General features: G+C 44.0%; 1 protein-coding gene across 2 annotated transcripts in view; it reads left to right on the top strand.

Moving 5' to 3' along the window:
* Positions 1–27,949, top strand: part of JADE3 (jade family PHD finger 3) — a 76,156-nt gene that overhangs the window by 18,959 nt on the left and 29,248 nt on the right. For both annotated transcript variants that reach the window (XM_045570426.1, XM_045570427.1), the window contains 2 exons: positions 24,880–24,939; positions 25,710–25,786. In XM_045570426.1, the coding sequence (XP_045426382.1) occupies positions 24,891–24,939; positions 25,710–25,786 (126 nt within the window). In that variant the 5' untranslated portion in view covers positions 24,880–24,890. The remainder of the gene's footprint in view (positions 1–24,879; positions 24,940–25,709; positions 25,787–27,949) is intronic.

Raw genomic sequence — 27,949 nt, 5'->3', positions numbered from 1 at the left:
CACACCACACACACACACCACACACACATCACACACACCACACACACACACACCACACACATACACACACACACCACACACACACACACACCACACATACACCACACACACACACTACACACATACACACACACACACCACACATACATACACACACACACACACCACACACACACACACACACACACACACCACACACATACACCACACACACACACACACACACACACACACACACACCACACACACACACACACACCACACACACACACACACACACACCGCACATACACCACACACACACACCACACATACACACACACCCGCACACACACACACTGGGATTGGGCTTTGCCCTTTGGGAACTGTAGCGCCACCAAATAGAATGGAAGTCCTTCTGCTTCCAGAGTTTGAACTCCTGTCTCCCTTTGCAGTCAGCCTTAGTGCTGCTGTGACACCCCAATCATGGATATTTCTGGGCAGAAGAGAAGGAAGAAAACAGAGAGAAAAACCCAGGGGATTTCCCCTCCCCCCTCCCCTCCAGTCTCTCTGAGTCTTCATGGTTCCCGTTTCCAAAAAGGGCACTTTGGGCCAGAACATGTGCTCCAACCACAGTGCTCACTGTCAGGTTTTGTTGTGTTGAGTTCAGGCCAGAAAATACAGGAGGAGAAAAAGCAGTATTCACCAGCAGTCCAGTGTACATGGCCTTTTGGTATTCTCCCCTGGCCCGCCTGCTCACATCCGCTTTAAACAATCCTAACAGCTGCTGGTCCATGTGCACAGATGTTACGGTTGCATGTGGTGGACAGGAAGGTTAGTGTGCTTCTTCCATCTTACCTGGAACCAGACGTTGCATAGAAAAGAGAAAGTCTTATCTGGCCCTTTGAGTAACACTTTGGATTCTCCCCTACCCTAATTGTTGTATCTTGGAAATAATGGATTGAGAGGTGCAGTGTTCGGTGGAGGGCAGCGGGCATGACCTTCTAGGGGACGCAGAGGAGCTACATGGTTGGCATAAGACGTAAGGACCCCCTGAAAAGCAAAGCCCCCCTCTGAAGGCACGGGTGGTGATCCCATCCAGAAGCGTAGTGCTCTGTCCCCAGGCAGCGTGTCATTGACCTTGTTGTTCGCCCTGGCCCCGTCTCTGACTTCTACCTCTCTCCTGCTGTCACATTTTCTCCCTGCTCTCCTGCTGGTTCCCAGCAACCTTGGCGCCCCAGGACTTAATTCATCAACACTTTTATCCTCCCCCCTTCTCTGTCTCTGGCTTCCCCTACACTGTCCTGTCCTAATATTACGGTCTTGCGTTCTCCCCATATCTTCCAAGGATAAATCCACTTCCCTGGGACATCTAGGGTGTACATGCTTACTTGCATTCAAGGGAAGGAGAAGTTAGGCTGCAGAGGTGGGGGTGTCATCAGCTTTGGCTCATAGATTAGCGTCAGACCTGAGTCTCTGCAAGGCATCGTGCTGGCCACTTTCCCACGGTGTGAGGGCTTTTTCTCTCATCCAGTATTTCTGGGGATGGTGGGGCTAGGCCACATCACAGCCAGGAATAGGGGTCTGGAAAGAAAGTGCTATTCAGGCCACACTCACCTCATTAACTTGGGAATGTATCAGAGCCTCCTAAGCTGTTCATTGGTTTGGTTTTGTTGTTCATCTTGAAATCTAATAGGAAGAAACTAGTAGACAGTTACTTTTATGCAAGTATTTGCTATTGTTACTTATGTGGCACAGAATCTCGGCTGGAAGGAAGTCCTAAAAAGCACCTAGGCAAAGCACATGCTTTTATAATATATAGAGACTTTAGAGAGGAAGGGAGAAGGAGAGAGAGATACAAACATCAATGAGGAGAGAGAATCATAGATCGGCTGCCTCCTGCACACCCCCCACTGAGGATGGAGCCCGCAACCCAGGCACGTGCCCTTGGCCAGAACCGAACCTGGGACCCCTCAGTCCGCAGGCTGACGCTCTATCTATCCACTGAGCCAGACTGGCTAGGGCAAAGCACATGCTTTCATGCCGCAGCATGCTTTCACTATTTTTTATGGCGGAAACATACACCCCTTCAAAACCACAGTGGGCTTCCCAGGCGCCTATTCAGATCCATCAGGTTCCAGGTACATCCAAGCCTAACTCACAATCGTCTGGGCATATAGCGTGTTGGTACCACAGATATGACACGGTTGGAAAGAAAACTCTCAAGTACAGCGCGTTGTCTCATTTATTACCACTAAAAGCCATTCTGCCCTGGGCTGGGGGCGGGGCAGCAGCAGGGAGCTGCCTGAGTGCTACAGCACTGTGTCTATGCCACACTGAACCCCCTTCACAAGGGCAGACTAATGGGACTCATTTTCCACCGCCCAGACTTTTATTCTTTCTTTCAGCAGTAGCCACAGCGACTAATTAAAAAGAAAACACTCATTACTCTCACTCTATTTTACATAGTACTCTTCACTTCAATGGCATGTTTCTGTAGAGATCTCTTTTTGTGGTTGTTTTTAATTTTATTGATTTCAGAGAGGAAGGAAGAGAGAGAAACATCAATGATGAGAGGGAATCATTGATCAGCTGCCTCCTCCACGCCCCCTACTAGGGATCAAGCCCACAACCCAGGCATGTGCCCTTGACCAGAATCAAACCTGGGACCCTTCAGTCTGCAGGTCCATGCTCTAGCCACTGAGCCAAACTGACTAGGGTATGTGGAGATCCCTTTAGCTGTGGGAGCAATTTGACTGTAGTGATTAAATAGGCAACAATTCTACAAATAATACCGATTTAATTATGCACAAGCCCTGATAATTAAGGCAACTTTATTCAAGGCCAGTATAACGCTTGTAACCCCCTGACTGTAATCATTTTCAGGCCCAATTAAATGAATTATTCCTTATTGATTGTGAAATATTCCCAGATAGCACCATTAAAGGCTGCATTGAATTCAGATTATTGCATTATTTTCTAAAGCTTGTCTTGGGATAACATGCAATTCCCAGAACCTCTGAGTTCTAAACTGAGAGATTCTGATCCAACATCTATCCATTCTCCAATTTACAGAAGCCTAACTACATCCTGAATTTTGAATTGATAAACAGTTCCGGTTTGGTAATTGTGTACATTTGTGAGAGTTTCTCCAGAATATGTATCTAGAAATAGGATTGCTGGATCTCAGGGTCTGGTTATTTTCGGTTTTACAGGATTCTGCCTTTACTGTACCAATTTACATTCTCACCCTTTCAACTGTCATTTGTGTGGAATGATCCCCAAACCTTTTTCTAATCTTGGTTCCCCTCCCTGAATTTCCTTCTGTTGGCCATTGTTTCTCAGTGAATCTCAGACTGGAACTTGGTTGTCCGGTTGTTATCCAACTGAGGTAGACATGTTTCCAAATTCGGCCCAGACTGAGTAGCTGTATCACCCGGTGGGATTTGCTGGCATCAAAAACCCAACTGCTCTCATCCTTTATTTAGGAAACAGGCTTTTGAAAATCGCATATGTTCTAGTAGTTAAATTTCATTCTGTTTTTGCTTATCACACTTTTGAATCTTCCCCTTTTCTCTGATGAATATTACTCCTTGGTAATAACCCTAAGTTTATCCGTGTTATTGATCAAAGTTTTGATCAGCACAGGGCCAAGGGCATAGACTGCATTCTCACACACACTGCAGCCCTAAATTTCCTTCTCTCCAGCAGGATAGATGCAGCAGATGCGGTGCCTCTTTTTCAATGCTTCTGTCAGAAACATCCTTGGATGACTTGTTGATCTAGCCTGGGTCACGTGCCTGAGACCCAGCAGTTGTGTACGTGTCGGGGAGATAGAGATTGCCTTCACCCAGCCCACATGGACTGAGAGTGAGCCCTCATTCATTCCTCTTTGACACATGTGCTGAGTGTTTAGGCACCATGTTAGGCTCAGGGGTTATCACATAACCACACAGACATAGTCACTGCTTTCTTAAAATATGCAAGTGTGAAAAAACGGACTTTAATGTGTTCACAGTAATGAAGGAGAAGTTACTGGTGCTGGAAAGTGAATGACAGGAGTCCTGACCTACACTAAGGCGGGTGAGGGAAGGCTGCTCTGAGGAGGTGTTGTTTGGATAAGTCTGACGTGAGTAGGAGTTAGCTGTGTGCAGTAGGAAGAGTGATGATGAGCAATCAGAAGGGGTTGGGGGTGGAGTAATCCATACAGGGCCATGGAGTTAGAGAGGAGTATATTCCGGGCACTGAAAGGAGACCAGGATGGTTGGATCACAGAGACTGAAGGAGCAGAGGGCACAGGTGGGCATGGAGAAGTAGGTTGGCACCACCCTTAGCAAGGCCACGTGGCTTGGGAGAGGTTTAGGAGCCATACAAGGTTGAAGCAGCAATCCAAAGTGATTAACAGCCCTGGTCCATGTGGGTAACTCATTTCCTGAGATACAACTTAGCCTAGTTCCATGGTCGACAAACTGCAGCTCGCAAGCCACATGCGGCTCTTGGGCCCCTTGAGTGTGGCTCTTCCACAAAATACCGCAGCCTGGGCGAGTCTATTTTGAAGAAGCCGCATTAGAAGAAGTTGAAGTTTAAAAAAAAAAGTGGCTCTCAGAAGAAATTTCAATCGTCGTACTGTTGATGTTTGGCTCTGTTGACTAATGAGTTTGCCGACCACTGGTCTAGCTAATTATGTAGCCAAAATAACCCACAATTTCTGTCCAGACCTGGTTCAGGCAATGCCTGTCTACTAGAACCAGCCTTCGCTGCCCCTTTCTTCCTGCCCCTGGGAGGGGTGGTTTTCCTCCATTCCTGCTCCCTTGCTGCCCTGCTCATAGGACTGCCATGGTGGTGTTTCCCCATCCCGGTCTGGGCGGGGCTTGTTGGTGTCCAGCCAGGCTAATGGTTGGCATCTGTGCAGAAGTTATCGTAGCAGGCTGACTCTGAAAGGCCTACCTGCAAGGTTGTCCTTTGCTTGGCGTCTGAGAACTTGATTTTCACGAGGGTTAGCACCATTCCCAGAGCTGATAAGGGTGGTTCATTGTGCCTGAACTGTTTATACAAACAATGTGGTTTCTGCTAAACACCTGCTTTCCTTCTTGGAGTCTGGAATTTGGATGCTTGCCAGAGGGTACCTGTGTGACTAGCCTCCCATCAAAAACCTTGTGCGCTGAGTCCCTCGTGAGCTTCCCTGTAGACCACATCTCACATGCGTTGTCGTAACTGGTTGCTAGGGAAATTAAGCGCAACCAGTGGAACTCCACTGGGAGAGGTCTCTTGGAAGCTCATGCCCAGTCTCCCTGTATTCCACCCTGTGTGCCTTTTCCCTTAGCTGATTGTGCTTTGTGTCTTTTCACTGTAATAAATCATAGTCATGAGTATGTAGATGCTGAGTTACCAGTATGCGAGTCCTAGAGAATCACTGAACTTGGGGCGGTCTTAGGGACCTCTGACACAGCACCCTTGCACAAATATCTTTTCTATATAATAACAGGCTAATATGCAAATTGTCCCTCACCAGGAGTTTGACTAGGGGGTGGGGTTGGCCCCCCAACTGCCCAAGGCCCCTCCCCCAGCTGGCCCCACTCCCAACCAGCACACACACACCCCTCCCCCGATCAGGGTGGAGCAAGTCCACCAACCGCCCATAGCTCTTGCCCCCAGCCGGCCTGCCCGTTCTGCTCCAATTGGGGCAGCCCAGCTGGACCCCACTTGTGCACAAATTCGTGCACCAGGCCTCTAGTTGTTAAATATTTGTTCAACACTGATTCAAAGGAAAGTGTGAACCTGGTGAAGAGAAAGGGACTCTGGTGGACACTGATTCTCTCCTCTTTTTGAGCAGTCTGCACTCTACTAAAACTACAGTCATACAGGGACCCACAAGAGAATCTGTGAGCACTGGGGAGCAAGGGAAAGATTTTACATTAAGGAGTAACACAATCAGAAAAGATCATCAGGAAAATTTGTGGGGAGAGTTTGCTTTTCCAGATTAAAACTTACTACAAAGCTACTATACTTAAAATAGTGTGATAGAGGATTAGAATTTTGATCAATAACACCCAGATTTTCCAAATTCCAGTCCAAGTTCCTTCATCAAATCTTGAGTTTTCCCATGGGTTCTATAAGAACGAACATGTGAGACTCAGTTCCTTCTCAGCTTTACTTCTAAGACAGGTCATGCAAAAATGCAGGTCACTTACCCATCTGCAGTAGAATCCTCTGAATTTTTTTTTATTAATTCTCACCTGAGGATTTCCCCCCCATTGATTTAGAGACAATGGGAAGGACGGCAGAAGGAAGGGGGAGAAAGAGAGAGAGAGATAGCTGCAAGAGACACAACATTGATTGGTTGCCTCCTGCATTCACCCCACCACTCACCAGGGCCCAGATTGAGTCAGCAACCCTTTGGTGCGTGGGATGTTGCTCTAACCACTGAACTCACTGACCAGGGCAGGGCATTTTTTCCATTGATTTTCAGAGAGACTGGGCAGAGGAGGGGAGGAGACAGAAGAAGAGCGGGGTGAAGGGTAGTAAGAGGGAGAGGTGAGAGAGACACATCAATTGGTTGCCTCCTCCACAATACCCTGACCAGGACCAGGGATTGAACCTGCAATCCAGGTGATTGGGCTGACACTCCGACCACTAAGCCACATGGTCCAGGGCCGCTCTGGTTTTTTGTTTTGTTTTTGTGTGTGTGTGTGTGTGTGTGTGTGTGTGTGTGTGTGTGGTGATGATTTCAACTGTCAAAGTAAGAATGTGGGGGTTCTGAATTCAGAACACAGGAAAAGAGTAAATAGTACTTTTTACCAGTCTCTTATGGATTGCAATGTTTCAAACACTGCATATTAATAGCTTAGGGGTAATTTTGGCGTTTTTAATTTTTATAGTTTTTCATTTGGTGAAAGTGAACTATTCCTGTTTCCACAGTCTGCTACCATTGTGATATTCCCGAAGGGAAAACTTAATGAGACCATTCAGTAATCTCAGAGAAAAGGAAGCACAGGTTCAGACACACGGAGTGAAAGGCCTCATGTTAAAAACCTTTGAAAGAGGAAAGCTCGCGCTGAGGGGGCAGAGGTGGGCTGGCAGAGCTGCTGCACCGTTTTGCATTTCTAACAGTAAACTCGAAAGCGCAGGATCTTCTGACCACTGAAGCCGAAATGATGTATTCGGTGTTTCTCATGAAACAACATTTACCATAAAAAGAGACGACATTTATACTCGGCGCAGGTGATTCTAAACATCTTAGTGCAGAAAACGTACCAGCTCCGGCCCCGCACAGGCACACAGAGGCATCGCACTGATGACATGTCTGTGTTGGCTGATTCCTGAAATGGTGTCTCAGAGGGATTAAAATTGGCCCTCTGTTCTGAGCACGTGGTGCTGGCTGCGGCCTGGGAGGGTGCCAGTTAGTGGCAGCACCTGCGCCTCCTCATTGGGTCTTGGTGTAGCCCAAGAAGGCAGAGGGGAGCTCAGCGCACAGACACACACGTGGGGCTATCACTCCTGCCAGTGAGGCTTCTGCTCTGGCCAACAGGAGACCCAGAGATGATAGTCTAGCCCAGTGGTCGGCAAACTGCGGCTCTGTTTACTAATGAGTTTGCCGACCACTGGGCTAGCCAGTTGGCTGCAGCTCTGGGACAGGACAAGCAGTAGATGTAAGAATAAAATCAAGCACCCTCCCCCCCCCCAAAAAAAAAAAACACAAAAAAAAACTACAGGCTTATGCTGATAAGAATGATCAGACACCTTCTCTTGCGTTAAACGACATTGAGGAATCCTGGGCGTGATGGCCTATTTGCAGTATGCAAATGCAACATGGGCAGAAGGTGCTCCGATCTGACCTAGAAATTTGAGATGTAGGGAGAGAGACCTAATACCCCACGGGGGACTCACAGGACAATTACCTCGAGTCTAGTGAGTGGAATACAACTCCTAAAGGAAACTAGGTGTTTTGAACTAAGAAATAATGTATGTAGAGGCAAGGCTCCATGTCTGTCTTTGTTTATTGTAAGTCCTCAAAAGTGTGTGGGAATTAAGGTTCTCCAGAGTATGTGAGGGCTTTGGAGACAAAGGGAAAGAAGCAAAGGATTTTGACAGCAAAATCCTGCAGTATTAGGTACAGCCATATGAAATTGCTGATACTCTGATATCTTGACCTGCAACAATGGCAATTTCATATGGTTTAGCCTAATATAAATCAGTTTTATCATACAAATATTTGGAAAATATTCTCAGTTTATTATTGTATTGGACTTAATTTTATCAGAGATGGAAGGATATCATTAATTCTTAGAAAGACTTTTTAAATAATTGATGATATATCCATCACTTATCAAACTAGTGTATTTTTGTATACTAGTGTAACTGGTATACAAAAACCGCACATACTCAGTGTATACAATTTTATGAGTTTGGACGTTTGCATATACCTGTGAAACCATCACCACAATCGAGGTAATAGACACATCCATCACTTCCAGAAGTTTCCTTGTGCCTCTTTTTGTGTGATAAGAACACTTAACATGAGATCTACCTGCTTACATTTTTAAGTATATAATGCAGTATCATTAGTAGGTAGTATGTTGGATAGCAGATCTCTAGAACTTACTCATCTTGCATACCTGAAATGGTATACTTATTGAATGACAACTGCCCATTCCCTTCTCCAGTCCCTGGCAACCACCAGCCATTCTTCTCTCTGCTTCTATGAGTTTGACTACTTTAGACATCTCATATACACTGAGTGGCCAGATTATTATATATGTTAGAGGCCCAGTGCATGAATTCGTGCATGGGTGGTCTCTGGCCAACCTGGCCAGGGGGAGGGAACATGGGCGGCTGGCTGGCCTGCCTGCTGGTCGAATTCCTGGTCAAGGGGCCAATTTGCATATTAGCCTTTTATTCTATAGGATATACACTGAGTGGCCAGATTATTATGCGTTCAGAGATCATAATAATCTGGCCACTCAGTGTAACTGTAATCTTGTAGTATTTGCTCTTCTGTGACTGGCCTTTTTATTTAGCATAATGTTCTCAAGCTTCATCCATGTTGCAAATAGCAGGATTACCTTTTTAAGGGCTGAATAGTATTCCATGGTGTGTGTGTGTGTGTGTGTGTGTGTGTGTGTGTGAGTATATCATGTTTTATTCGTTCATTTGTCAATGGACATTTGAGTTGTTTCCATATCTTACTGTTGTGAATATAGTGAATGTGAGGGCACAGATATCTTTTCTAGATCCTGACTTCAATTCTTTTGAATATATATTGCTTATAATTGATTATGTGAGTTCCAGTATATGTCTTTATTAATAACTTCATAGTTAAAACCTTTGAAAGAGGTTTATAATTAATCTTGTGAGTAGGTATCTGCCCTGCCTTTACTGGAGTGCGCTAAAGGGTAGCACTGGTGTAAATGAAGAGAATGGGGATTCTAACTAAAAAGAACAGGGATACTAATAGCAATGCTAATTAAATTCTATGCAGGAGAGGTTTTAGGGGTGTGGGATGTGTAACTCTAACATTCTAATTAACTAGCTAATTGTTTGTTTGTTTTTTAATGCTCACCTGAGGATGTTTTTCTTTTGATTTTTAGAGTGAGTGGAATTGGGGGGAGTGGGAGGGGGAGAGAGAGAGAGAGAGAGAGAGAGAGAGAGGGGAGAGGGAGGGAGGGAGGAAGGGAGGGAGGGAGGAAGGGAGGGAGGGAGGGAGGGAGGGAGGGAGGGAGGGAGGGAGAGAGAGAGAGAGAGAGAGAGAGAGAGAGAGAGAGAGAGAGAGAGACATAGATGTGAGAGACACATCGATTGGTTGCCTCCTGCATGCATCCTGTCAAAACTTCTGATTGCAGGCACCACTCACCTGTCGGCTGAGGAGGTGGCTTCAGCCGCTCTCACCAGGCAGGGTGAGAAGCTTGCAGATGGAGCACCATTTGCTGTCTGTAGAGCTGCTATTAGTTTTCTTCTCTGGGAACAAGTGTTTGACCCTCCGATCTTGTCATTAGCTGGAGTGCCCTCTTGGTGGAGCCCAGCAGTAGTGCCAGCTTTGGAGAATAATTCAATCTCAATGTGATACAGTGTAGTAGGGCTGAGGTGTGAGATGAAGTTTTCATTCTATAGTTTTAAAAAGAAAGCTGCCTTCTAAATCCTATCAGTTAACCATTGCTCTATACCTAACTACTTCAAAAGGTGGTGGCTCCAAACAGTAATTATTTATTTAGTCCATTATTCTGTGACTTGACCATTTGAGCTTAGGTTCAGCTTGGTGGTTCTAGCTGATCTATCTCCCTTATGACTGTGGGCAACTACAGGTCAGCAAGGAGCCTGCTTCTGAAGTGGCCGGCTGTCCGCTGGGGCCATGGTAGGGGGCAGGAGCACTTAGGCTATCTCTCTTATCCTGCAGCCGACCAGCCCAGGCTTGTTTTCCTAGTAGCTGAGCAGGTTTCTGAGACAGGAGAAGCAGCAAGGCTCCTTGAGGCCTAGGCCCAGAGCTGTGTGAACACATCATCCCTCTGCTACATTCCGTTGCCCTAAGCAAGTCACAAAGCAAGTCCAGATTCAAGGAGTGGGAAGAAGTTCCCAAGTCACCTTAAAAGGGCATTTGGAAAGGCTGGAGAATGGGGGCCATTTTTCCTATGTCACACAAATAGCCCTAGTTGGGTTTCTCAGTGGTTAGTGTTGGCCTATAGGCTGAAGGATCACAGGTTCAATTCCCAGTCAAGGGCATGTACCTCGGTTACAGGTTGGATCCCCAGCCTGGGTGAGGGTACATGTAGAAGGATATATATATATATATATATATATATATATATATATATATATCCCTTCTTCCCTCCCTTCCACTGTCTCTAAAGTCAATAAGTCAATGGAAAATTATCCTTGGGTGAGAATTTTTTTAAGAAAATATTTTAAGATTCTTCTTCCTAAAGGCTTCAGTTAATCCTTTACCATTTAAAGACTCGTGTGTTCTGCGTGTTCAGAGTTAAAGACTAATCAAATTAAACACTGATCAGAAACAAATAGGAAAGTATTAAAATTGTTGATAAGTCAGAGCCTCGATGGCAGTCCTTTTGTGAAGCTGAATTTGGAGGGCAGGTCTTGGATACTCTGATAAAGAACGTACCTCCCATAGTACCAGATCCTTGCTGCTAAACTACGCAAAGAATGTGAAAGGAGACTTAGATGGAGCTGCAGATCTTACACCGCCCTCAGGAGGGGGTAGGTAGGGCTTGTCTCCTTCCCGCTCAGTCTGGGTGGACCTGTTGACCGCTTCAGCCGCAGAGTGGACTACGTGACTGGTGAGGCGTCGTCCTGCAGCGCAGACAGCCTGTGCATTGCTCAGCGGACAGTCATGCTGGGGGCCTGGCTGCCATGGAGGAGGCTGCCTGCCCTGGGGCCGCTCGGGCTGGGGGCCTCATGTGTGCGTTCCAGAGATAGGCTCGGCCGAGCGCAGTCATCCCTGTCAGAGGTGCCAGATAAACGGAGGAGTCTCCAGATAATTCCAGCTGTTCTTCCCAGCTGCGGGAGGGCCCCGGCTTCTCGGAGCAGAAAAGCCATCCCTAGCCATGCTTTATCTGAATCCCTGGCCCGGAGGACTGGGGAGATGATAGCATGGCAGTTGGTTTATTGCAGTTGGTTACCTGGCAGCTGATACCAGGAGCAGCATACATTAATAGGCACGGCTCTCTGCTAATAAAACTGGACACTGAAATAATTGTATATGATTTAACATGTCGCAAAATATTACTTTGGCTTTTCCCAACCATTTAAAGATAGAAAAGCCATTCTTAGCTCAGGAGCTAGACCAAAGCCAAGCAGTGAGCCAGGTTCGGCCTCGGGGCCGCAGCTAGCTGGTGCCTGCTTTGAAAAGCTTATGCAGTGCTTGTAAAGTTAAAACCAAGGGGCTTCTGGTCAAGATGGCTCTGACCTCATACTTTAAACTTCTATCTTCTTTCTAAACACAGTGGTCGTTGATAAAATGGAAAAGTAGACATATCTGTGATCAAGAAACAAATAAGCCTCTGGACCAGAAACAGATCAAACAGTAAGCAGAGATTTTTAGTCACAGGCCTCTAGTTACTGACAGGCTGGAATCTCCATCCAGAAAAGGGATAGGGGTGGCTGGGAATTATACTTCTGTAGATAAGAGGATCAAAACACTCAGTAAGCGGGGGCAGTGGTCCCTAACTGTGAAGCCAAGGATTGCCCATGGACAGAGACGGGAAAAGATGCGATTCCTATTCAGAGTTGCAGGCAGGAGAGCGAAGAAAGAGTCTCAGGGCCAGAGCCAAGTGTGCCGATGGCTTATTGTCAAAGTCTGAACTTTCTCCCTGCTGGTGGGATGGGACTGGCAATCCTAGGAAGAAGCAGCTCAGTGCACAGAGGGCAAATGAAGAAGGAAGCAAATTAATTTTTTCCAAGGTTAGTCTGCAAACAAAAAGTTCAAAATGGTGACCATTGTCCAAATGAACAAGCAGTAAATAGATTCACCCCAAATGAGAATCATTTTAGAATGACTATTATTTTTTTAAATACACTTTTATTGATTTTAGAGAGGAAGGGAGAGGAAGAGAGAAACATCAATGATGAGAGAGAGTCCTTGATCAGCTACCTCCTGCATGCCCCCCACCGGGGAGTGTGTCCTGACCAGGACTCAAACCGTGACTTCCTGGTTCATAGATGGATGCTCAACCACTGAGCCACACCATCTGGGCATCTGCGTATGGTGCCAACTGGGTACTGGCAATATCAGGGGGAACACCTTGTAAAGTATATGTTTGACCAACAAGCTGTGCACTTGAAACTAATACAAAATAGTATTGAATATAAACTGTAATTATTTTTTTTAATTCAAAAAAAGAATGAATTAGAGGAAGAAAATGCATGTCAATCTTAAAAAAGGAAGGCTCAGGCTTGGCTGGTGTGACTCAGTTAGCCAGAACAACTGTCCTGCTATACACCATAAAGATGGTGGGTTCGATTCCCAGTCAGGGCACATACCCAAGTTGCAGGTTCGATTCCTGGCCGGGGTGCATGCAAGAGGCAACTGATTGATTTTTCTCTCTCACATCAATGTTTCTCTGTGTTTCTCTTCCTTCCTCTCTCTCTCTCTCTCTCTCTCTGTCCCTCTCTCCCCCTCTCTGTCCCTTCCTCTTCCATTCCCTCTCTCCCCCTTTCTCTCTCTAATATCAAGTTAGAGTTTTTTAAAGGAAGAGAAAGGAAAATAAAAATGGCACAAAAAGTATTTTTAAAAAGAAAAATATTTCTCTATCTAGAGCTGTCTGAGAATTGGAACATAGAGTTAGATGTGTTCTGGTCAGTTGTGTAGAAAGATACACTGGTGAGTGTCTTTGGATGTTTTAGTCTGTGTTCGGTTCTCAGCAGTTTGCCCACAGTCTTAAGCGTTAGAAACGAACAAGTTACTCTGTGAGGCTGACCTGCCTTGCCTGGCAGCTCTCCATAGATTCATCAAATCAATGGGCCAAGTTAATTTATGCGCCTTTGATGTTGAAGGCTGCATTTAAACTGCAGGTCCTCAGAGTTACAGAAACTACATTGAGGCTCGGTGTCCAGGAAAGTCTCATTGCCATGACAGTCACCCCATGGTTTGGGCTCACAGGTATTTCTGACGAAGTAGTCACTTTCCCCACCGAACCCCGAGTCTTGCATTCAGATTTTTTGAGTTTTGTCTTCATCTGCCCATCACTTTTGTGAAGCGCTGTTCCTTGGGATAATTCAAATAGCAGTGAGATGACAGGAGAAGTGGCTACAGAAGACAAATCTGTTTCCTTTACTCTGTGATTCCTATTCCCATAGGGATGCTTTCCACTAATGTAGACGTTTGTTTTCCTCCTGCCAAGAGGAGATCATTCCTTTCCATCTCTGCTCTCTAGTCCTCATCTCGGAGCTTCCAGGGATCCCTTCGGTTAGCATGACAAACAACTCAGGTGTAACCCTTGGCTGTTTTGTCTCAAATGACTAGTCTGTATCCAAACCTGGCTTCCCTGGGGCACGGGGGCGGGTGAACAGCGTAAGTGACTGAGCTCAACTCATTCTCTGAAAGCCACATTTTAGTCAGTACTTTCCAACTCTCTCACCATCACTTCTTTTACAGAACTGACAAGTGGCATAGCCAATCAATTAGTTTGATTTCTCAAGTTGTGCATTTAAAATTCTCTATGTTAACCTTTGGAAAATGCTAACGCATGGTAAAAGAACCATAATCCAGATAGGGAAACTAGAAAATACAAGTGTATGAAAAGGCAGCTCTCTACTCTCTGAGAAAAAGCAGGAGCACTGGGTGTGTAATATTTATCTTTTAAGGGAAAATTGGTCCATCCTTGTTACCAACTGGCTTCCCTTCTAATGGCCCACAGGTAGGGGGCAGCCTTCCAGTGGTCCTTGGCCTGTAGATTTTATTTATTTCTTAGCCTGTTTGCTTCCTTGATCCGGGAGAATGCATTAAGTTAACATCTCACACATCCACAGGTTGATCCTTTTTCTTTTTCAGTTTGACACTTTCCAGACACGTTAGGAACATGAATTAAATGCCCTTTGCATCACTTGCTTACTTTTTTAATAGCTAGTAATTTTTGAAATAATTTTGTTTTAAAGTAACTTTTGAGATAGTGCGTGTAACTTCAGCGAGGATTGCAGAAATATTTCAGACCACACTTCCTGTTCCAGATAAGATATAGTAGACACATTTCACTCTGGTCCAGTTAAATGTAATGAGATAGGTAACTTAAAAGCAAATAGGTGGGAAAGGATATACCATGCAAATATCAAAAGAAAGTTGTAGTGGCTACACTAATACCAGATAAGCTAGACATCAGAGCAGAGAAAATCTTCAGGGACAAAGACAAGCACTACATCATGATTCACATTCACAGGGTCAGTCCATACATCAAATAACAGAGCTTCAGAGTTCCTGAAGTAAAACTCGACATAACTGAATTGAGTAATAGACAAATCCACAATCATAGTTGTGAACTTTAATGCTCCTTTCTTAATAGTTGATGGAACCAGTAGATAGAAAATTAGCAAGGACATAGAAGAAATTCCACCACCAATCAACTGATCTAATTGACACAGAAAGCTCCACTTGACAACATCATAGTATATTTACTTTTCAAGCACACATGTAACATTAACCAAGATAGACTATATCCCAGGCCATAAAACAAACCTCAACAAATATAAAGAATTGAAATCATAGAAAGCATATTATCTGATCATAATGAAATCAAAATCAGACTACAGGAAAGTCTCCAAACACTTGGAAACTAAACAACACACTTCTCATTGATCCATGGATCAAGGAGGAAGTCTCAAGAGAAATTTTTAAAAAATACATTGAGCCCTGACCAGTGTGGCTCAGTTGTTTGGAGCCTCGTCCTGTGTACCAGAATGTCTAGGGTTTCATTCCTGGTCAGGAGCACATACCTAGATTGTAGTTCCATCCCTGGTCAGGTGCGGCGCATGCGGGAGGCAATCTATTAATGTATCTCTCTCACATTGATGTTTCTCTTTCCCCTCTCCCTTCCTCTTTAAAATCCGTTTTGAAAAATACATTGACCTATATGAAAATGAAAATACCGCATATCAAAACTTGTAGGATGTAGGTAAGTCAGTGCTGAATGGGCAGTGTTTTAAAATATATTTTTATTTCAGAGAGGAGAGAATTATTAACTGGCTGCCACCTGCACACCTCCAACTGGGGAGGGAGCCCTCTCTCAGGCATATGCCCTAACTGGGACTTGAACCATGACCTCCTGGTTCGTAGGTCAATGCTCAACCACTGTGCCACACTGGCTGAGCCTGAGTGGGAAATTTAAAGCACTACATGCTTAAATGAGGAATAAATGAAAGGTCTCAAATGAATAATCTAGGCTTTTACTTTAAGAAAGTAAAGGGAAAGAGTAAAACTCAAAGCAAGCTGGAGATAATAAATAATAAAGAAAAGAAGTTAATGTCATTGAAAACAAAAACAGTAGAGAAAAACAATCAGAAAGCTGGTTCTTTGACAAGAGAGATCCTGACTTCATTGGTGAGGAGTGCAGTGTGAGCACTGGGATTTTACAAGCTCCTGGGTGATTCCAGTAGGAAATAGGGGCTAAGAGTCTGCTGGGGAGGCCAGACACGCTTTCTTGGGGTGTAACCTGTATTGGCATTGATGGCCTCGCCCCTTTCCTTTTTCTTGGGGAAATTTGGTAGCCGTTTCCTTTCCTCTCACTTTCTGCTGTCCTCCAAGTCAGTACCCACGCTCCCTCTGCGCGCTAGCTGCCATCAAGTCTGCCTGTCGCTTTGCCATGGGCCTTGCCCAGCCTGGATCCACCCCCTCCAGCTCACATCCTCGCCCCCTTGATTGATTTTGGTGTTAATTCTGAAACCCCCCTCTATTGGTTTGCAACACATCGTTGGCTACCAGCTTTAGGCTGTGATCACCCAAGCCATAGCGACAACGTGCTGTGCACCTGGTCCTGTGACCCCAGCCCTGTGGGAGGGCCCGAGGGAGGCCTGACCTCTCAGTGCTGGTCGCCAGCTCAGTCCTGCCCTCTGTCAGCACGGGACTCACAGTTGGTGTGCGATGGATTTGAACTTGCTCAGTAAGTTTGGGGTTGTTTCTGTTTTTTTGGCCTTCTATGTGAGGCTTACGTGCCTGTTATTGTTACTAAAACCTGGGGTACAGGTTATTTTTTTCTCTTAATAAATTCTGATGATTACTTTAAGTCAGGTAGACATGTGAGTAAATATTTCACAGTGGAAGCAACTCACAGCAACTGGTAAATTCATTTCTGTTGGGGGAAAAAAACAGTAAAAATGATACTTGTTGATTCACTTTATTCTTAAGAGGTCTTATTTGCAAATGGTATTTTATCTTAAAAGGGTTTATGTTTTGTAAAATGTCTCTTTATTAACATGCCAAGCCTACTTATTTATCTAGACAGTTGAAATTGTTGAATATGTGTAAATAAATAAAAAGAAAAGGTACTACTAATTTTTAATGCTTTTTTAGTTTCCATATATGTACTTTATTTTTTACTTTTCAATTACAGTTTACTTTCAGTATTATTTTGTGTTGGTTTCAGGTGTACAGCGTAATGGTCAAAGCGTTACCCTGATACTTCCAGTACCGCCTTGCATCTATATAGTTATTACAGAATTATTCACTCTGCTGTACTTTATACCCCCATGCTTCTTTGTAACCACCAATCCGTACTTCTCAGTCCCTCACCTCTTTCACCCAGTCCCCCACCCCCTCCCCTTAGCAGCCACCATTCTGTTCTCTGTGACTTTATTTTTATTTTGTTTGTTCATTTATTTTGTTCTTTAGATTCTACATGTAAGTGAAATCATATGGTATTTGTCTTTCTCTGACTGACTTATTTCACTTCTATACTGCTAAATTTTTAAAAGTTGTTGGAACTGGGGTCTTTTTCCTTAAAGGCATAGAACAGATTTTAATGCAGAAGGGACTAAGGCCATTAGAATCTGTCCAGAAAACATTACAGAATAGACCACCCAGGCTGAAACCTTCCAGAAGATCTGTATGAGCCAAACAGTGGGCTGAGAGATTAGGAAGGAAGGGGTAGTATTAGGAGAGTGATAATTCAGTTGTATGCTTCCAATTTTCAATATTGCTTCTTTCAGTAAAAGAAAGGTTTCTTGCCCAGCCAGCGTGGCTCAGTGGCTAAGTATTGACTTATGAACCAGGAGGTCACGGTTCGATTCCTGATGAGGGCACATGCCCAGGTTGTGGGCTCAGTCCCCAGTGTGGGGCTCACAGGAGACAGCCAATCAGTGATTGTCTCTCATCATTGATGTTTCTATCTCCCTCTTCCGCTCCCTTCCTCTCTGACATCAATAAAATATTTTTTTTAAAAGAAAGGTTTCTTACACTTCAGACCAGCTATGGCCTGGGAGCCCAATCTAGCCTGCCACCTATATTTGTATGGTCTTCAAGCTAAGAGTGGTTTTTACCTTTTTAAATGGTTGATCAATGAAAAGTAATATTTCATGACATGTAAAAAACGTTATGAAATTCAAATTTCAGTACAATGAAGTTTTATTGGAACATAGCCATGCTCATTTGTCTATGTACTACTTGTGGCTGTTTTCATGCCACCACAGCAGATATGAGTAATTGCAACAGAGACCGTATGACCAAAAGTATTCACTATCTGGTCTTTTATAGAAAAAGTTGGCCAAACCCTGATTTAAATTCATCTCCCAGCCTGGCCTTCTTATGTAAGATGATCGCTCATCAGAGGGTTTGAAATTCCCAAATAATTCATTAACAAGCCTGAATATTAAAGGGAGTGAGCCTGCTGCTTGGTAGCAGGCATAACTGTGGACACCGTAGAAATACTGGTCAGAGTGGCAGGAGCCTACCTCGGTAAATTCTTATTTTCTCCTTTTTCTTAAATGCTCCTTGCGGACTTTTGGAAAAGAGTTGACCTCCACACTTATCTCATCACAGGGCACCACTGAGTCACGTAATGTATCTTAATTTTAAAAAACAACTTTAAAATGACCGAGGTGAAGGTGTCCTTTCAGGAAGTACAGGAAATTATATCTACCCCAACTTCCGGTAGCTCTTCTTTTTAAAGACAAATTATCGGTTAGGGGTGAGGAAAGCAGTAAAATATGAATGATACATTCTTTTTTTTTTTCTGGCTATTTTTTGTTTACTCGGCCTCTATGTAGCTATTTAAGGCTGTAGTCCCTGGACTGCTGAAATGTGATGGAGACGAAAGATATTCGAGGCCAACAGGCTTGGAGGGAAGTGTTGATTCTGTGATATTGAAGCACATTGAATTGTTTGGCAGAGAGGGGTGAATTCTGAACTAAAGCCTAGATAATGGACTAGAATGGTCTCAGTATAGAGTGGGGGTGAGTGTTGTGTACCCCAAAGCAGAGGTCATCAGCTCCAGAAACACATCTTTGGTATTCCTGGTTCCTGGGAGGGTTTTGCCCGCATGGCGGGAAGTGACCTTTAAGATTGTAAGTATGCAGCTCTGGTCTGACCATAGACGTCTGTCTCTGTAATGGCTCTGAAGGGTATTTTCCTGAAATCCCAGGGAGCCAGACTTCAAGGTACTTCTGTACATAAGGATTACTTCCAAATACCATCCTGGATTTCTCCTCGCTGATTGTATCTGTCCTTCCTGAACCTGTTTACATTTCCACTCTGTTCCACTCCTTGGGCTGATGAGTTCTCCAAGTTCCCCGAGCATTGCTCAAAGTCCTGCTTTCTTTCTGATAAAATTGCCTTTGGGTTTTGGGGAGTGCCCCTCTGTGATTTCACCCTGGATTGGGCGAATGAACGGAAGGCAAATCGATTCTTATGGATCTCTGCTTCGTTCTTTCGGAGCAAGCTTTCTCAACCTTGGCAGTGTTCACATTCTGGGCCAGATAAGTCTGTGCTTGGTAAGGGACTGTCCTGTGCCTGGCAGGATGTTTGCCAGCCTTCTTGGCCTCTACCCCCTGGATGCCTTCCCATTCGTGAGACCAGAAATGTCTCCAGATACTGTCACGTGTCTCCTGGGGGACAGAGTTGCCTTCAGTTGGGAACCACTGCTTTAGATATTTGTCTTTTCTGAACTGCAGATTTTGTGCAGATTGTATTGTGCTTTTCTGATTTATTGGTTGATTGATTGATTGATTGATTGATTGATTTTGCTCTGATGAATGCCCATCTTGAATGACAGTGACTGCTACTTTGATAGTTTGAGCATTTTCAGGTCAGCTGCATCATTTGTGGGTGGTGAGGAGGACAAATACCTAGAAACCGTAGAAGTATTTTTTCTAATTGTAGTTCTATATGTGTACTGTAGAAATGTGGAGGAGAGAAAAAATTGAGAATGTTTTTATCCCCCAGAAACCCATCACTTCAATGTCTCTAATGTAACTGATGTTAGTAAATTGGTTTATGGCCTTCATCTGTTTTCTGTATATTTTATTTCATAGATGCAATGTCATTATAAAATCAATTTTTATACTGTTTTATCCACTTAACGTTTTAACGTAAATGTTTTCCTGGATACCCTGTTTAAATGATTGAATGAAATACCATAATATTAATATACTTCCATTATTTCTCCTTTGTTCGATAGCTAGGTTTCATTTGTTATTTTTATTATGGAGTTACCATGGGCATTTTTGTTCCTAAGTTATGTTCTGTGTTTCGGCTTTATTTTCAGAGATGAATGTTGGAAGAACTCCCGGGTCAAAGGGCATACATATGTTTAAAGCAGAGCCTTACGTTATTTTCAGCTGCTGCCTGGCCCCGCGGAGAGCAGTGCGCGGGCTCTTGCATTGGCGCTGCATTGCAGCAGTGTGTCTCCTGGGCTTCTAGGGGGGCGGGGGGAGAAAAGGGCTGGGTTGGACTTAATCACTTTTCCTTGCCTGCCTCTCTTCTGTGGGAATATTACTGGACAGTCAAGTAGCCACCAAAGTGCAGCCTTCGATTCCAAATAACCCCATTGAGTCGGATTCCAGGCAGTGCTCCTTTAAAAGAGAGTTTCAGCCCTGGCCGGTGTGGCTCAGTGGATAGAGTGTTGGCCTGTGGGCTGAAGGGGCCAGGGTTTGGATCCGGTTACGGGCACATGCTCGGGTTGCAGGTTCAATCTCCAGTGGGGGGCGTGCAGGAGGCAACCGATGATTCCCTCTCATCAATGATGTTTCTCTCTCTCTCCCCCTCTCCCTTCCTCTCTGACATCAATAAAAAATGTATTTTTAAAAAGGAGAAAAGAGTTTCACCCAAGGAAGGCATCTCCTTTATGCATATGTGTTTGCCTGGCTTACAATCAAAGTTAAAGTCAATCAGCCTGCTGTTAGTCATTTTGATTGAGGTTATAGTGGGAATGAGATCTGAAAACTGCCATCAAATTACTGTCCCCAAGGGTGCAAAGCGAGGTCTGATGCACAGTTCATTTCTGCCAAAACTCACTTTTGGAGGTAAGGAAGGAAAGAATGCCTTTATGATGTCTATACCCTGAACACAGAACTAGAAAATAAGCAGCTGAACAGTATTGTACATCCAAATGTGAGACATTAAGGCACATCATGAAGTTACTCCGAGATTACACTGTACTTATTTATAATTTTGCGTAATGAAAACTCTCTACTTTGAAAACATGCCACTTTCTGAAGATTAACATGTTGGCTTAAGGAGGGGTGCCTAGAAGCAGAACCGGAAACATGGCACACTGAGGGAGCGCTCTGAGGAGAAACCCATCGGGAAGTGAGGACAGAAGGGTGGGGAAGAGGAAGGATACCCTCTTAGGGAAGGCTAGTGTTAGCCTGTTTGGCTTGGAGGGCTGTAGGACAGTTATTGGGTCCTGGCTGTCCCTGGGAGAAGGCAGTGCGTAACCTCCCTGACAGGCCTCCAGCGCTTAAGCCTTAGGAGAGGGACAGCTGTGAGCCATTGGCTCCAACAGGTAGGTGCAGGGAGATGGGTCCTACCTTCCTGGGTACAAGAGACAGGTGGTGCACCGTGGCGTCTATTACTCTTCCGATGCTTATTCTGTGCAGAACTCGGTAGTAAGACCTGGAGGTGGAAGAGGTGAATGTGACATAGTCCCAGCTTTCAAGAAGTTTGTCGTCTAGCGGCAGGACTGACCGTGTAAAGAATGTTTATAGTGCAAGTCGGTTACTTTCTAACGGTCAGATCTGGGCAGAAAGTGAAAGAGTGAATGATTGTGTGAGAGGGGCACCCAGGGGGCTTCATTGAGGAGATCCCACAAATTGGTAGGACCGGATGGGGGAGGGAGAGGGGCTGGCCAAGATAAACAGGAAGGGAATATAGACAGAAGAGCCCCGTGCCAAGATTGGCAAGTATGAAACAAGATGGTGTGTTCATGGACTCACCCAGGGCAGAGCATGTGCAGGAGGCAGAAAAGCAACAACTGATGAGGCCTGACAGATTGGAGCCAGAATACTCTAGGCCTGGAAGGTCATGCAGAGGAACTGGGCTTATAAGAGGCAACATTGCAGCTGTTGAGCATCTTGGCCACCATTATTTTGAACTCTGTCTGATAAAAAAAAATTTTAATATTTTTATTGATTTCAGAGAGGAAGGGAGAGGGAGCAAGAGAAACATCAATGATGAGAATCATTGATCAACTGCCTCCTGCACGCTCCACACTCGGGATGGAGCCCACAACCCAGGCATGTGCCCTGATGGGGAATTGAACATGACCTCCTGATTCATAGGTCAACGCTCACCAATAAGTCACGCCAGCTAGTTACCTTCCTTTATTTCTTTTTTTCCCTCCTTTATTTCTTTAATCGTGTTTGTTTTTTGTTTTGTTTTTTGTAGTTCTCTGAACATATTTATATGATTAATTTGAAGTCTTTGCTATTAAATCTGACGTGTTTGTTCTCACAAGCATTTTCTGTCACTTGTTTTTTGGCTAGTGTATAGGTCATACTTTCCTATTTTCATATCTCATTTTTTGTTGGGAACTGGACTTTTTAGATAGTTTAATGTAGTAACTCTAGATATTGGCACCCCCCCCCTCCCTGGGCTCTTTATTATTATTTCCTTCTTTACTTTAGTGACTATCGGATTATTTTTATTGAAGTCTATTTACTCCTCCCTTTTGCCCTGCAGTGTGAGTCTTGTTGGTTCTTAAAAGTACAGCCTTTGGTGTGCCCACAGCTACCCTGCAGTGGTAGTATTTTTTTTTCTCTCTCTCTCCCTGACCACACCCAGCTATTACCTTGTCACTAATTGCTGGCTGATTGCTCTGTTGTTTTTAATAAAGCCCAGGGGCATAAATTGCTCCACAAACTAGTCCATTCAAATTAGGGCTCCTTTGAAGGGATAGTTCCCAAGATCAGTGTTTGAGATTTCTTCAGAACTCAGAAGGGTTCCTTCCAAATCTGCATTTCCCTGATTCTGTCCAGCATGCTAGCCAATGTACACATGAACAACTTTTCCCCACTCCGTTACAAATGAAGTAACCACCTCTGGGGGGAGATTTGGAGCTCTCTATTCTATGACCTGCTTCCCCCACTAGACAAAAATCTCTGAGCCACAGCTCTAGTACAGGGGGTTGGGGACAATTGTGTACTTCCCTCTGCGTGGCATCCCCAGGCCTCCTAGGTTTGCCTCTACCATACCCAAGGCATGGCCTCCATCCCAGGAGTGGGGGCCACCGAGAAGAGAGCCCTCACCTCTCAGCCACACTCTTCTGGAACTTAGCCTTAGCAACAGGTAGCTGGGACAGGATGAGAAATGCCAATGTCCTCCCAGGAAGAAAGCCTTGCAGCTGGGAGCTGGGCAAAGGGAGCTGTGTTCTTAGATGTACCAGTCTGGTGTGACTGACATCTGTGCCGGGATGGAGGATAAAGGGAATGGGCCTAGGCCCAAATCCTATAGACCAGTGGTCAGCAAACTGCGGCTCGCAAGCCACATGCGGCTCTTTGGCCTCTTGAGTGTGGCTCTTCCACAAAATACCACAGCCTGGGCGAGTCTATTTTGAAGAAATGGCGTTAGAAGTTGAAGTTTAAAAAACTTGACTTTCAAAAGAAATTTCAATCTGTTGAAATTTGGCTCTGTTGACTAATGAGTTTGCCGACCACTGCTATAGACTCTTACTGAGTTTTAGTAGGTTTCCTTTGATAAATGCTTCTCCATTTGCTGTATGAGCTTAGATTTTAAATGGGTGGGGGGCTTTTTGTTTGTTTTAACATTATTCTCACCGGTTTCCCCGAGGATTGGGTCAATGTAGCTCTTCACATTGTCATGCCAGGAGTGGAACTCTGTTAGCTTTATAACAGGTAGTTTTGTTCCCGTTACTCCTAATTGCTTACAGTGGCCTTGTGAGCAATCCGTTTCCCTAGTAGATCCTGAGTGGCTCAAAGGCAGTAGCCATGACCATTATCCCTTGTGGAATCATGATTGGCCTGGAAGCATTTTGTGTACTGTGGCCCCTAAGACCCTGTTTCCCCGAAAATAAGACAGTGTCTTATATTAATTTTTTTCTCCCAAAGTTGCGCTAGGTCTTATTTTCAGGGGATGTCTTATCTTTCCATGCGCTAGGTCTTATTTTCGGAGGATGTCTTATTTTCAGGGAAACACGGTAGCATGTCAGTTACTGACTATATGACTGTCGTTTCTAGTTTATATTTTGAGCACTCCCTTTGTGCCTTAGTGTACCTGTGCCTCCTTTTTTCCTACATTCTGGTGCTGCAGTGTTTCCAGGAAGATGGGGCCACTTTTTTATCTGCCATTGGCTACACACACAAGGAAAGACACTTGTCCCAATTGAAATTTTAGTCAAAAGCATCATGTATTTGAACAATATAGAGCTTTCCATAACATTCCTTGCAGTACATAAGCAGGTGTGACTTTAAATTTGGCTAGTTGTTTGGGGGATAAGCGAGACAGAGGGAGAAAAGGCAGGCAGAAGAACAGGGTGGCTGTGCTCTTCAAGATGGGCCATACCTCACTCATTCTTTCTTCAGCCAGTCATGCCCCATGCCTTTCAGCCCTGGCTCCTGACAGTTCTGCCTTTGCTACTGCCTTTTCCCTTTCTGCTCTCCTGGCTTGTGAGGGCCCCATGCCTGCCCCCTCTGTTTGGATGGACATGGTCATGTGGCCAATCCTGTGCTAGTCATCCTCTGCTGCATGGACTTCCTCCTAAGGCTAATGTCTGTCCTCACCCCATCTTTGACACACACTGTGTTAGAGAGTTTGGTGTATTCTTCTCTCTTCACTCCAGATCCTTGGAGAATGTTCTTGGCAAAAATCATTTGATTTGTATGATTGGCCTGCTGCTGCTGCTGCTGCTGCTGCTTGGGATCTGGAGGAAAGTGTTGATTGTCTTTTGGTGTGTGTGTGTGTGTGTGTGTGTGTGTGTGTGTTTTGACCGTTTCATTCAGTGTTGTTCTCTTTCCCAGGATGCTACAAAATGAAGCGTCGTCGTTGTAGAACTTTCAGCACCAGTGACAGTTCAGACAGTGAGTAGAACCAGCCAATAGTGATAACCCCTGTATCTATTCTCCTTAAGGATTTCTTCTTTGAATTGAGGACTGACTCCCTGTTTCATCCTTCCTTCAGTGGTTAAAAAAATAATGTTTTAAGGAAAGAAAGCTTGGGGCACTATTTGTTTATTCATTTAAATTCCATTAGAAATTAATAAATTAGTTGGAAAAATTGGTTTTGTATGGCATATAGCATTAGTTTCTTACTTTTCACTACCCTAAAGAAATGTCATATCTAATAATGATTTAACAATGCTTTTCTAGAAAGGAAGAAAAGTGCAAGAGCATAAATTATAGGCCCTACAATTCTAGTTATACCTCAGGTACTAAATGTTTGACTGGATGAGTCATCATTTGTAAAAGGCAACAACCTTATTAACAGTAGCATTTGGGGAAGTGCTGAAGGACATATACAGTATTTGTTCTACATTTTTAGTTTGTCCAGTTGCTTTTGCAGAATCATGTTATTCCAAAATATTATAATGTATGATTATACCAAATCAAATCTCTTCCGTGTTAAGTATTGTTGAAGCTTTTGCACACTGAGAGGTCACCTATAAACGTCATTAAACTCCATTATGGGGCTTTTTTGGTTGTAATTTAACTTTCTTCATTGTTATATATGAGATTACTATGTTCTTCTCCATCATATCTTTCATATTCTCTTGGATGACATTTAGTTATAGGGCATCTAGTTATATTAGCAGGTAATAAGTCTCAGTATTTTTTCTAATTATTTTTTGCAGGTGCTTCTACTTCTTTTATTGGCTCAAGGTATAGGAACAAGTCAAAAGTTCCAAATGCACACGAGAAATCTGCAGAGGTGAGATCAGATATTCAATTTTTAGACTTAAAAAAAAAGACAGCTGCCTTCTGTCTACATCCCTACAATAACCAGGTCTTGGAGATGAAAGGAGTAAATGATGTGCCCATGGATAGGCTTCTTTCTGATGAGTTTTTGTTTTGTTTTTCAAGAAAGATTCCATTTCCTTTTACCCCTTGGGGAAACAGCAATCACACTGTGATTTCATTTTGGCAATTTAGAATATAAAGCCTCCCCTTAGCCAAGAAGTCAAAGGGAACTAGACTTGGGGAATTCGGAAGGACCAAAGCTCTGGCCTATGACTGGGAAAAGCTGAGTTGGTAGATGGGAGGCAGGGCAGGAAGGGACAGAAGAGGAACTTGTGGGTGGAGAAGGGAAGGACCGACCAGGTTGGAGATCTGGGCTGTGATGGGTCCTCACAGCCTTCAGAGCACTGCAGCCCTGGTGGGTTTGGTCATGTTCTGCCCCAAGGGCAGGAAAGTGCCAGAGCTGTACTTGGTAATGGGTTAGTGGATCCTGTAGACTTCTCCTCTGTGATAATTCAATGAGAAATTGACCTGCATATCTTCACTTCTTCTACGAGTAGACTTCTTTGGCTGCAAAGGAAAAGAGGGTGTGTTAGTTAACTATTGCTGCATTACACATTATCGCAAAACTAGTGGCTTAAAGCAGGACACATGTATTACTATCTCAGTGTCTGTGGGTCGGGAGTCGGCACAGTGTGCCTAGCTTCTCTCTTCAAGGTCTTTAAGGCTGTAGTCTGTGTGCTGGCTGGGCTGTGTTCTCATCTGGAGGTTTAACTAGGGAAGAATTTGCTTCCAAGCTCTCTCAGATGGTTTGGAGAATTAATATCTCTGTAGTTGGAGGACTCAGGTCTCTGGTTTATTTTACTGGCCTTTGGCAGAGGACTACCCTCCACTCCTGGATACTGCTTATAGTTACTTGCCATGTGGCCTTCTCCATAGATCCTCTCAAAACAAAGCCAGCAAGGGGAAAGTGTTTTGCTCCAGTCTGCTAAGACTGAGTCTTACATAACATCACATGATCATGTGCGTGACATCCCATCCCATTTGTTACAATCTATTGGTTAGAGGCAAGTCACAGGTTCTACCTGCCCCACTATGGGGGAATGGGGAACATTGCTTTAGGGTGTAAGCCAGAGTGAACATCTCTTCCTTTCTCAGAGGTCACTTTCCACTTTCATCTTTTGCAGGGATCTTTCTAGGCTCCGTAGAATATCAGAGTGTGTTTCTACATGTGTGTGTCATACAGAAACACTCATGAAAAAATGCACATAAACAGGAGCAGAATAAATTTCCCATCTATTCAAAGGAGACCTTGACTACAGAATGATGACCAAGAAACCTTGCTACTTTCCTTTTTAGGACAGCCAGTCCTAGAACATAGAGGGGCTGAAGAGCTTTGGTTCTTAAGACCTGTTGCCTCTAGATCAGTGAGAATAAATCTTTTATTGCAAGGCCTTAAGGGGAATTGAGCGCCTGGGAGCAAGTTTTTTTCATTTATATTTCACATGCTTATAAAACCGAGAACCAGATATCATAGAACAATATAGAAATTTTACCACCATTTAGGTTCATTTACACCCCTGCCTTTAGTATATACTTGTTTTAAATATTTTCTGTACATACACTGAGAATTACATTAGATAGCGTTGGAATATTTGTTTCCACCATCAAAAATTATTTATAAAACTCAAGAAGAGGATAGTCTATTGCTTTATCCCTGTTCCAACTTTTCTTTTGTTCATTTACCTTCTGTTTGAAGAATTTCTTTTAGCCACTCTTTTAGGGTAAGTCTTCTAGTGATAAATTCTTTTAATTTCATTTTATTTGAGAATGTCTAGGTTTCACCAACATTTCTGAAGGATATTTTTACTGATATAGAATTCTGCTTCAACAACACTTTTCTTTCAGCATTTGAGAAGTCTGCTGTCATTCAAATAGTTGCTCCCTTGCAGGTAATCAGTCACATCATTTCTAGATGCTTTCAAGATTTGTCTTTGTCTTTTGTTTTCCAAAGTTAGATTGCTGTATTCTTGGGCATAGATTTGTTTTGGTTTATCCTGTTTGGTGTTTGATCAGCTTCTTAAGTCTAGGCTTATATCTTATGTAAAGTTTGGGAACTTTTCAGCCATTATCTCTT

This window comes from Pipistrellus kuhlii, unplaced genomic scaffold, assembly GCF_014108245.1.
Source record: "Pipistrellus kuhlii isolate mPipKuh1 unplaced genomic scaffold, mPipKuh1.p scaffold_m20_p_32, whole genome shotgun sequence".
Taxonomy (NCBI): domain Eukaryota; kingdom Metazoa; phylum Chordata; class Mammalia; order Chiroptera; family Vespertilionidae; genus Pipistrellus; species Pipistrellus kuhlii.
Note: the sequence above shows the minus strand (reverse complement) of the source record. Positions and strands in the feature narration are given on the sequence as shown.